The sequence below is a fragment of the Danio aesculapii genome, chromosome 9, assembly GCF_903798145.1.
Source record: "Danio aesculapii chromosome 9, fDanAes4.1, whole genome shotgun sequence".
Classification (NCBI taxonomy): domain Eukaryota; kingdom Metazoa; phylum Chordata; class Actinopteri; order Cypriniformes; family Danionidae; genus Danio; species Danio aesculapii.
The window spans coordinates 22791422-22803948 of record NC_079443.1 but is presented as its reverse complement, the minus strand read 5'-3'; the positions used below and the strand labels follow the sequence as shown (position 1 = coordinate 22803948).

Genomic DNA, 12527 nt, shown 5'->3' with positions numbered 1-12527 from the left:
TGCTTCTCCTTTGTTTTAAATGTAACAATTTGATTTGACCGTTTAATCTTTTCTTGTTCACAATCACAGCTATTTTAGTAACAGTTTCGGAACTTGTCTGAGTTTATTACAGCTAAGAGATTACTGCAAATTCGCTACACATCTATATAGATATACTGTATTCAAACAGCAATAAATTTTGGTAAATTGACATGCATACTAAGGTTGCGCGATACTGGAATTTGGTACCAATCGACACAGAAATTTCAAAAGCGTCCATTTCCCGCTGACATTTGAGCACTATTGAGCACGTTCTTAAACAGCGCTGATTTGCCGATGTGTTCAAGTGCTCAACAGAAATGACTGTGATTGGCCGCGAAGGTCATCAGTTCACCGATCTCACCTCTGTTTACTGAGTGTAACTGGAGTGTTTCAAAGCCACGATTCATCAGCGATATATCGCTCGTATGTCAGTTTATAGACAAATCAGCTGATCGACGTAATTTTAAAGTGCTCAAGTGTCCTTGTATCTGTGGTTACACTCAGTAAACAGCGGTGAATTTGGTGAACTGTTGACCTTCACAGTCATTTCTGTTGTGACACAACAGCAAATCAGCGCTGTTTAAGAACATGCTCAATATCGCTCAAATGTCCGCTGGAAATGGACGTTTTTAAAACTTCAGTATTGATTGATACCGAATTCCAGTCTCGTAAAAACCATAATGCATACATAAAGTGTAGTGCAAATATAAATAGCCCTTTATTAACCACAGGCTGTTAAATGAACAGAAACTGTTAAATGTGATGATGTCAATAATATGCTAATTGACGTATTATGTAATCTAGCAACATTTAGCGACTTTTCAAACAGAATTTTCATTCGAAATACTTGGCAACACTGAAGCCTCCTCAGACTCTAATTTGCGTGTGTGAATGATTTCTGAAGACTTATATATTTAACATTGAAAGTTAGTGGTAAAGGGATAGTTCATCATTTACTCACCCTTCACTTGTTTCATCCTTTGAGTTTCTTTCTTCTCTTAAACACAAAAGATATTTTAAAAAATGTTGAAGCTGTAAACATTGACTTTCATAGTATTTGTTTTTCCTTATGGAAGTCAATGGAGATTTTCAGCTACCTTCAGAATATCTTTTTGTGTTCAACAGTAGAAAGAAAGTCAAAATGTGGAAGGAAATTTTTTTGATGAACTATTCCTTTAATATATAACATATAGTTAATATATTACATATAGTTAATATATTAAAACATATTAAGATATTAAAAAACATGCAAAACGGACAGTATTGATGTTTATTTGTATCCACTAAACGCTGTTTATTTTTTAAATGTAGTATGATGACCAACATTAGTGAACTTTTTGTTCCTTTACTTTAGCCATTAGCTATGTTTCTGTCAAAAGATGCGAATTAAATTTATGCACAAAACTGTAATATTGCATATAAGATGTGCAAATAAAGCAAGTATACTCAAAGAGAACAAAATCGTCACTTCCTGATTAACTGGCGGCAAATATCAACAGTAAAAATGGAATGCGATAGGAAAAGCTGCGTGACTATTTTCTTTTTTTTTATTCATTACTTGCGATTCGAAGACAGCATGCCAACGCTCAATGGTGGTGTTTAAAGGGTGAGCGGAGCACAGATGTTCTGGAGGTAATTAATAATATATTAACACTAATACTGGAATGGGTATGACATTTTAGAATGACCATTGTGCACAGCCTGCTGGTTTGTCCATTGTTATTTCTTATAACAAAATCACATGACTTTTTTTAATGCGCATACTGGAATTTGTTCAGTAAAAGTGTTTCCATCATAGTTTATGCGCATCTTTTCTTATCGAATGAAAAGTTTATACTACTAAGTTATGCGCATATGTTTTTTGTGCATAATTTTCTACATTTATGCGCATCTTGGCGATTCCATCAACTGTTTTTTATGCGCATACCCAAAATGTGCAAAAAAAAATTGGTGGTTGGAAACATACAGTTGAAAATAGAATTAATAAACCCCCTTTGAATAGTTTTTTCTTTTTTAAATATTACCCAAATTATGTTTAACAGAGCAAGGAAATTTTCACAGTAGGTCTGATCATATTTTTTCTTCTGGAGAAAGTCTTATTTGTTTTATTTCGGCTAGAATAAAAGTAGTTTTTAATTTTTAAAAAAACATTTTAAGTTCAAATATATTAACTCCTTTAAGCTATTTTTTTTGATAGTCTACAGAACAAACCATCATTAAACAATAACTTGCCTAATTACCCTAACCTAGTTAACCTAATTAGCCTAGTTAAGCCTTTAAATGACACTTTAAGCTGAATAGAAGTGTCTTGAAAAATATCTAGTCAAATATTATTTACTGTCATCATGGCAAAGATAAAATAAATCAGTTATTAGATATGAGTTATTAAAACTATTATGTTTAAAAATGTGTTGAAAAAATCTGCTCTCTGTTAAACAGAAATTAGGGAAAAACTAATTTTTTAGTTTACAGTTGAAAGACTTCAACTGTAGCTACAGATATAAATTAAACAAAAAGCATTTTGTAGTTAATAACCTATCATTGACAATTAGCTGTTTAAAACATGTTTTCTGTACACAGCATGCTACCTTGTTGACACTGCTATTAACAGTACAGTACTGTAGCTGCAGTGCAGTCCAATATGATTTGATGTGTCATGTAAACCTCCCGGGCTATTTTTCACTCTGCTCTCTTCTTGCCTTTTACCAGATGCCGGTGAGAAACCCTGACCCCAGACTGGCACCCCGCTATGAGGACGTCGAGCGACAGTATGCCTCCCTGCCCAGGTAACAACATCCACTTATTAATCCCACACCCTTCATGACAAAACAGAAGAGGTGGCGAGCTAGAAATGGAAAAGATGGGATGGAAAAGAGGGGGAGAGCAGGTAGTCATCTGTCTCTCTCATGCAGAGCTGAATAATCCTCTTTAAAGCGTATAATTAAATCTGGAGTGTCTGCCTTCTGAGGCCCTCCTATCCTGGGAATTCACCTGATCCTCTCTGGGGATACGGCCATGCGGTCGCAGCTCTGTAACCCGATCATAGAGCATGTTTCTGGAGCCGCCTAAAGTTACGGCTGCCTCTTTCTGTCTGTCTGTCTGTCTGTCTCTTTCCTCACCGTCGCTTCTATCGTTCTCAATCACATCTTTCCGTGTTTGCTGAGCCTGACGGACCACAACGGCCAGCGTAAACAAACAGACAAGCGCACAGGCGTGAATGTTGGCTCATAAAGTCCACAGCCTGTTTGCCCTCTCCGGTCTGTGCAAACAGCGCTGGTGTTGGTGTGAGGGTCACGGTTTATGAGTTTGGCACATGTAAGTGTGGATCTGTCATCACATGATTGCAGACTACTATAAACGGATAACTGATAACAAATTATACACATTAAGAAATCTAAAACTTGCAAGTGATGAACTTTTAAAAAGTGTTGGCGAGGCGTTTTAATAGCACTCAATGAATTGAAGTAAAGCGTTAAAACACTTATAAAGTATTTATCACTTCCCCTGCAGCCTCATTGCGGTGGTGAACGAAGATTTCACTCCTCTAAAATGGCTTATCGCAACAGATTTTAGTATCAACCACCTCAGGGTCTACTTTCAAAGCCATTTCCTTTCTAAATAACACTCCCGTTTTCTGTTAAATCCATTTGGATTCTACATTCTTTTTTTGTGTGTGTGCTGATGCAAAAAAAGGTGACCAAAAACCCCTCACTTTCAGTATTACACCATCCTGAACTGGAAGAGTTTCAAATCTATGTCCGGCCCATGCTGAGGTCATTGGTTTTTGCAGTCGGCTGAAGGTTGGCTTGGTGGCAAAAGCGTGCGGCTCCTCCGTGTGTGTCTAATTATAACCATTAGTGCATTGATACACCCACTTATTACCCAGTGTGCTCAGCCCGGGGTCAGCCAATCAGAAGGGCTGTTCGCCACCTGCCTCTAGATTATTGGATTAACTGGGCAAGTCAAAGTTGTGATTCATTGTGTTAGAGCTTTCATTGGACGGTTTTAGTGATAATTGGGTGATGAATGCACAGATGGTGGCCCATCTCACTGAACTCTGGACAGGAGGTACGTATTCGAAGCTGTTATTTAGTGTCCAATCAATCATTTATCCTCATCCTGTACCTCGGTTTAAGACTAGCCAATTCCTTTCTCAAGAAAACACCCCCTAATTCCCTCCAACCACCCCCAGTCCCACACTGTTTGGCTTTTTTTTGTTGGTGAGCCTTCCCAGACCTCTTCAGACCGGTCACCAGTGTTGGGCAACCTACTGAAAAATGTAGTGAGCTAAGCTATTAACTACTCTACTTAAAATGTAGCTTAACTACACTAAAAGCTACCCTCTAGGAAATGTAGCAAGCTAAGCTAAAACCTACTTGGCTATTTAAATCTAAATTTAAATCTAAATCTAAGCTATTTTTTGCAATTTTCATTTTTAAATTGAAGCAACTTCAATCCAAGTCAGTCATATCTTAGTGATCAATAAAACTGTCAATGAAACATATGAGGCATAATTGTTCAGTTCAATTATTTACTGCAAATAATATGCTGTACCAAACAGAAACAATGATAGTATATAACAGCAAAAACAAAAAATCCAATATTACCAGATGTTACACATTTAAAACACTATTGTAATTTAAAGTAAAGGGAAATATTTAGGAATAAGCATTATGTTGTGTATATATATTCACAAATCTTTATTATATTGTAAATATTTACAACTCCTCATTAATGAATTACACTACGTGATGTAGTAGTAACTATCATGAACTAATAGTAATTACCATAGTATACTTTAGCCTTTACTACAGTAAATATATATAGATATATATATATATAATATATATTATATACTTTATATATTATATACTTTATATATATATAAAGTACCACAACAAATCAATTTACTTCACTATTGTGTAGTTCAAAAACATAATAGTACTTACTATAAATTACTAAAGTATTTTTGAGCACAGCATCAGAATTACCGTTATTGCATCTTGACATGTACTTCTCGAGGTATGGTCTCGAGAAATTCTGCTTCAGAAATAACTCATCTCTCTCAGTCAACTTTCCATTAAGCAAATTTCTCATGTTAGTGACGTCACCGACCAGGGTACAATGCATCGTTTGGGAAAAGAACGATGTCGTGATGAGTGTTACCCAAAACCCGTAGTTTCTCTGTCGCATATCTGTCGTTTGACCCACGTTAGTTATAATGTAAAACATTCATAATATTGCTCTAAACAGGGTGTTAACAAGTTCTTTAGAGAAAAACCCTATCATTTCATTCTGCAAATTATATTGTTTTAGACGCACACGCATTTTAAAAAAAATCCAATATTAGTTTTGGTAAAAACATGCACTCGCTTTTCATGATAATTGAAATATAATGTAAATGGCACATATAGGGCCTGTGTTTCCTTTACAAATAAATATTGACAACATTACATATTTTAATCTAAAACATAAAATCACTAACAAAAGCTAACACATATTCTAATCTCATATATAAATCATATAAATAAATAAATAAATAAATAAATAAATAATGAGGCAATTTATTAAGAAATGAAATTTATCATTTATTAGGAAATGAAAAAACTGAAAAGCTATTTGATTTAGAAAGTAGCGACGCTACCGCCACTCTACTGAGAAATGTAGTTAAGCTATTAGCGTCACTACTTGTAGCAATGCTACTGCTTAACACTGCCGGTCACAATAGCCTAATTGTTTGTTCTGCCTCATCAAGAGCGTTCTACATTGTAAGATTTCTTAATGTGTCTTTGCAGTCTAAATGAGTGTAAAATCGGTTGTTGTCGAACCTTAAAAGACTCTGTTGAAACAGTTTGTATAAATGTCAGTAAATTGTTCTCATATCTTTTAGATTAGCCAGCGAGCTGTCAGTTGCAAAGGCGCAAATGCCAGAAAAGAGCTTGTGATGAGGAAAGAAGGTTACATTTGATGAGCTCTGAAAATAATGCCATATTTTCATTGTTCTGCCTGTTCAATGTTGCCCTGGCAACCAACACCCACCATCTGCTCGAGGCTGGACCTCCTCACCCTGTTCTCCTTCTCACTTTATTTTTTTTCTTTTTCCTCCCTTCTTTTTCATTCTCCGGTTTTCGTTTTCCACTCTTTCTGAAATTCGTGAAATTTGCGCCCTCCTGTGAGGCGCGTCAGGGTTGTAAATTGTCGCTGGCGTCAAAAAGACATGAGGGCTGATTGCTGTTCGGCGTCTCCTGCAGGTGAGCCCATAGGTGTCCGACAGTCTGCAAGCTTCTGGCCAGACCGTCTCCCTTCCTATAGCAGGACAAGCACACAAGCGTGACTTCTACAGAGCAAACCTCATTTAGCAGCATTCAGCTCTGGAGTCCATTACCACACCGAGCAGGTAGCAGATGGAGAATATTAGCCTAATGATTAAATGAAGCTGGCGGAAATTTTCTGATGGTTTCACTTGCTGCGGCAAATGCGGTCAATCATTACTCATTCAATACTCTGAATTTGCTTGGAGGTTTTTGAAAAAGCTGGGCATTTGGCACAGTTTCAGGGAGGTATTATTCATACTTCTGCCTGAGATGCCGGATCTGCAAAATCCACGGATCTATTTCAGACTTGAGGAGAATGAGACCACTTAACCGCCTGACTCATCTTTAAAGACATGTAGCACCCATCGCATACCTTTCATACAGTTCTCACACATACACACAGACGCCCATTCATTTCACACTCTCAAGGCTGAGTGTTGTGAAAGAGTAAGTTCAGTTGCTCATTTTCACGTCCCTTTTGTCAAAGCCATCTGCTTTGCGAAGCTTCAGTTACCACCAATATGAAAGCAGTCGGTTTAAGGACAAAATTCCATTCGATGTGGCAAAATAATCAGAGTTTTAAGTGTAATACAGCTCCTGATTTGTATAATTACATTCTAGACGGTGCAATAACATTTCTGATGGATAGACACCTATCTTGTTAAGCAGGTTTATTATGAGAGCTGGATGTTTTGCTCAGTTTCTTCTCTCCCGGTATTAGGCTGGAATTCAGAATCAGTCCTCTCTGTGGGAGCAGACTCTGTATTATATGACAGCCAGGGGTCAGCAGGCCTTGTGTTTGTGTATGTGTCTGTGTGTGTGAGGGTAAGGTGCGCAGTTCCCGAGGGCAGCTGAATAAACAGCCCGGCCTTCAGATGGTCTGCGGTGTTACTTTTGCAGCCAGGTGCACTGCAGCTCTAATGAAATCCCCTAAACATGGCTCTTATTTCAGGTCAGCTTCTGCCTGGGATTGTTTGGGCCACATTTACACCTGGAATCACAGTAGGATGCATTTTTGTCAATTAGATCACTAGCGAATATCACTAATTATAACTGTAAACAGTGTCTAAAATGTTTTTAGCTTGTCGACTTTTGACCACCTCAAAATTAGGCATGGGTACCAAAAGTTGGTACTTTATCTGTCTCATTGCTACATTATAAAAGACAGAAGTATTGATAAGCTCTGACGTTATTGGTTGTGCTATCGATACTGGTGAAATATTGCTGAATAAACATTACTTACAGTAGCATCATTTAACTGACCGGCCTTTTCTAATTTGCAATATTTGATATTCGTCTGCACAGTTGGCAATCTCACATGACAAATGCTTGTGTTTCCGCCCAATGGTACAACAGCACGTCAATACAAAAGCCTTCACAGTTCTCGGCTGTGAGTGTGCACTGGGCTTGCGCTAAGCGTACACAGATAGCTCGCGACACAGACTCACACACACAGCTCGTAAGCTTGTGGAGTGGCAGAGAGAACCAAACGGGTTGTATTTTCTGAGTGGACACAGACAATGCCCGTTGCAACAAATGCAACAAGTTATTTTCTGGTATAATTGGAAACGCAAGTAATCTGACTAAGTGAAAGTATCTTTCAAAAGTGCATTAACTGCAGAAAAAAAAATGAAAAGTTTTCGACTGCCTAGCTAAAAATAACCTACATAGTTAGGCTAGCAGTCAATCAAATAAGGTCTTTCTAAATTAGTATAATATTAATAGTTTAATAAACACACATTCAGTTATATTGAAAACAGTATGTTTTTCTGCAGTAGCCTAAATAAATCTTAAACATTATTATTTTTATTTTTTTACATCAGCTGTATTTACAAATATAGCCTATGAATAGCCTAATAATAAACTATGCTTATTAAGAAACTATAAATAACTGCTTATTTTTACATTGTTAACTCCCAAAACACCTTTAACTCGTTTATGTGAATGCATTATGGAGCTGCAGGGAGCACAATAAACCAAGAAAGATCCAAGAGACTGCCAGAAAAGGCAAACATGTTGAGTTTTATTCAGAAGAATGGTTGATTTTCCTTTAAACCATTGTACATTCTTTTACAAGAAAAATTTATTTATTTGTTTTACAATTATTGGTTTTGTTTTATTTTACATTAAAAGCTTAATAATAAAATAAAGTGTTGTTAATTCTGTTCAAATTGTTTGGATTTTTTTTTATTAAAAAAACACTACTAAAAGTACCAATAAGAGAACCGTTAAAGTACCGAACCAATAAGTGGTATCGATAAAAGTAGTAATACTGTTAAAACCTTAACGATACCCATCCCTACTCAAGATTAGTCTGGGTGTTTTTTAAAGAAATAAAATTGCGAACAAGATAAACATACATGTGATTGTTATGCACATCTTGTCAGGGAAGCACAGTTGTGTATTAAGTAGTAAATCTCCTCCGAAGGCCAGAGGTAGCTCTTGTGTGGAAACTGCAGATGTAAAGAAACCCAGGAATTACCAATAGTATTGCATTATAAACAGCAGCTTAAACTGCTTTCATTGGTTTAGCATGACATAACCACACAACTACAGAATCGTCTCACAGAAGGATTTATTTCAAATACTCGATGGAACGTTTGAAGTGAGTTTAGAGTAAAAATATGGTATTATATGTGGTATTTCTACATTATAATTTACTAAATACAGCCATAGTTTACTGAGATGCTACGCAAACAACCTTGACCATTGAATGCTTTTCTTAATTCAGTCATTGTCTGATGAAATTGATTTTGATTTAAACACTATTTTGTGTAGCTTGCCAGTTTACTACGACTCTGTGTATAAAAATGCTGCTCCATCTGAAAGCATGTGCTGGAGGTTTGCTAGAGCCAGCTCTACTGACAAAATGCATATGAAAATCATTTTTGATTAATCACCCAGCCCTACTTCTAGAAGTAGTTGAAAGCACATTTGATCAGATTGCACATTTGATATGATTTCAATCATGTTGTTGAAGTTTTCCATCTGCAGTAAAGGTTTTATGAACAGTATAAACTCAATTATGTGCTGATCATTTTATTTTGTGTGTAAATATACAGAAACATTCAGGAATGTGATTTTTTTTTAAATGTATTATTTTGTTATTTTTGGTAAGTCCACTCAGTCTAATTGTTTTACTGAAAAAAAAAAACAATACTGAAAAATACTTAAATGAGTATAAATATAGACAATAACTACATTTGTAATCGATTTTCAAACTGTATAAATGCAACATTAGGAACTCATCAGATATTACCCTTGTCTAGTTGTGAATCAATCAACCAAATGTGTTTTAATAACAGGTATAAACAGGGCCTAAGATTTGTTTTGGTCAGTTCAGTTACTAGTGTATGACACCAAAAGTGTAAACTTGGTCTAAAAATGCTATTAAGATGCTTTAAGCTTGTTCACTTTCAACTACTTCCAGACATAATCAAAGACATTTTATCAGGTGGTCAATTGTGGTCATAAGAGCAACAAAATACCACCTGCTAACACCTCCATCTATTGACTGAAAATGTAGTTGTTATGGGACCTGTTGTATGCAACCTAGCTTCATTATAGATTTGTACGCCTATATACATTTCTGGAGAGAGCAGTTTTTGTTTTCGCAAATCCACCAGAGGCCTGCTGTGTAGGTTTCCACCAGAGGCCACTGTTGACTGACTGACTGATCAATCAATTCCCCCATTCTCCACCTTCCCATAAACCCAACCGATAGTGTTTTCAAAAGCACAGACTGACCCACCTTCCTTCTTCCCTAAACCCAACCGATATTGTTTTCAAAAGCACAGATTGACCCACCCTCCTTCTTCCCTAAACCCAACCGATAGTGTTTTCAAAAGCACAGATTGACCCACCCTCCTTCTTCCCTAAACCCAACCGATAGTGTTTTCAACAGCACAGATTGACCCACCCTCCTTCTTCCCTAAACCCAACCGATAGTGTTTTCAAAAGCACAGATTGACCCACCCTCCTTCTTCCCTAAACCAAACCGATATTGTTTTCAAAAGCACAGATTGACCCACCCTCCTTCTTCCCTAAACCCAACCGATAGTGTTTTCAAAGCACAGATTGACCCACCCTCCTTCTTCCCTAAACCCAACCGATAGTGTTTTCAAAAGCACAGATTGACCCACCCTCCTTCTTCCCTAAACCCAACCTATATTATCAAAAGCACAGATTGACCCACCCTCCTTCTTCCCTAAACCCAACCGATAGTGTTTTCAAAAGCACAGATTGACCCACCGTCCTTCGTCCCTAACCCAACCGATATTATCAAAATCACAGATTGACCCACCCTCCTTCTTCCCTAAACCCAACCGATATTGTTTTCAAAAGCACAGATTGACCCACCGTCCTTCTTCCCTAAACCCAACCGATAGTGTTTTCAAAAGCTTAACGTAACATTATAGCCTTTGTCTTTCGTACTTTATGTTATGAATAGCTTCACATGAATCTGTGTGCTGACGACGTATGCTTTACTTCTGCACTAAAATATCTGTTATTGTTACATTCTTTCTAGAACGTGCAGTGATCAATGTGTTGACTGCATTTATTTAGCTGTAAAATTAGCCCAGGTGCTAACGTTGCATTATTACGAAATGAATGTGTTGACTGTGCATTGGTTTTGCACTAAAATCAGTAATTGATAATGTCGCATTGTTTTGCAACGTGTTATAAGCTGTCAAAGAGCATTTGCGGCTTGTGTTTTATTGATGACATCAACAGCGACTGGACTTTGATAACATAAAAGTCGACTATCAAAAATCTGAAGTCGTTCAACCTCTACTTGCTGGTAAACTGCATAACATGGGTTCTATTATTCAGTAGTACTCATGCATCACACTGAGTGCTCCTGCAAAAGCAGTGTAGAGAGCGATGAAATAAGAAAGGTCTTGACTAAATCCAAGCACAAATGGTCACGAGATACAAATGAATGCAAGTTCATACCATATGGAACCAGTAATGCATCTCACTGACCAATTGTGATCAGATCACTTAAAAAACTGTTATTTTAGTTGGAAGCATGGTCTGATACGATAGTGTAAAACATGTCAAAAATGACTGTCAAGTACAAACTCCTCAAGCGAAGGACAGAACTTTACAGGCAGAAGAACATGACAGTCCTAAGTGACAATACCAAAAACAAGACAACAGACGCTCAGCAGACAACATCCACCAATCAGACAATGGAGTTGATGTTCCAGGAGGAAGTTCTGAGGAGCGAGCAGATGGCACCTTCTGGTTTTCCCCAGTTGTGGTGGTGGAGGACAGAGGCGTTTATCATGCATTATTTCTCACTTTACCTATATTGCTCTTCTGTTTTGGTTTCTCTGTCGTTAAAGAGTCATTGACTTGGTAATGAAATCTCATTTTAGGTGGGAAACTTTGTTACCTCGAGTTTCATAAGTGCTTAACGTGGTTAGGGAGCCCAAATGAAGACAGCAGTCTCTTCCTCGCTTCGGAATCTGGCTGATATGAAGAGCCTGGGAAAGTGAAGATGTCTCCATGTGTAACATGGCTGTCATCACTGTCTAAAAGTAATGGTAAAACAGTCCCAGAAAGTCATTTTGCCTGCATCTGCTGACTGTGTGATGGAGATCTAGAGGCAGATTTTTTAATATACCTTTCATAGTTCATTCGGTGAAGGAGGATCATCTTGTTTTTTTAGCTATATAATCTCCCACAGGGCTAATTTAGTCTGCAATGTTTATCCATGTGGCTATCAAAAGAGAACTGTGCCATAATAATTTATACCATAATCATTCTGTATAGCATTACTTTGAAGTGTTTGTAGGTACTGTGTGTGGTACTTCTAATGAGTTGTCTTTTTTTCTGTGGGGTTTATCAGAGTGGATGCTATATATTGTTTATACATTTTCCAGTTTCTTTTTCCCACTGGATTGTTTTTTTTTTTTCAGAATGAATATTATTTATTTAATTATGTTGAGTGGAGATAAAAAATAGAACCAACAAAATCATTCAGAATTAAAGGAATATTGATTGTGGCTACTATTCTTATAGAACAGGTTTTTGTTTTAGTTTATTTTTACCAAATAACCAAGCACATTCATGAATCTGTTTTTATTCCTTCATATGCAGCAATAAAAATTAGAAAACAGCAATGATTGCAACAAAGAAAGAAGTAGTACAACTAAACGTTCTGCTGTTTACAGCAGTCAAACA

At 36.9% G+C, this 12527-nt stretch overlaps 1 protein-coding gene across 1 annotated transcript in view; it reads left to right on the top strand.

Moving 5' to 3' along the window:
• Positions 1–12527, top strand: part of pard3bb (par-3 family cell polarity regulator beta b) — a 641621-nt gene that overhangs the window by 610774 nt on the left and 18320 nt on the right. Inside the window, exon 22 of the mRNA XM_056465228.1 lies at positions 2731–2807. Within this exon, the coding sequence (XP_056321203.1) occupies positions 2731–2807 (77 nt within the window). The remainder of the gene's footprint in view (positions 1–2730; positions 2808–12527) is intronic.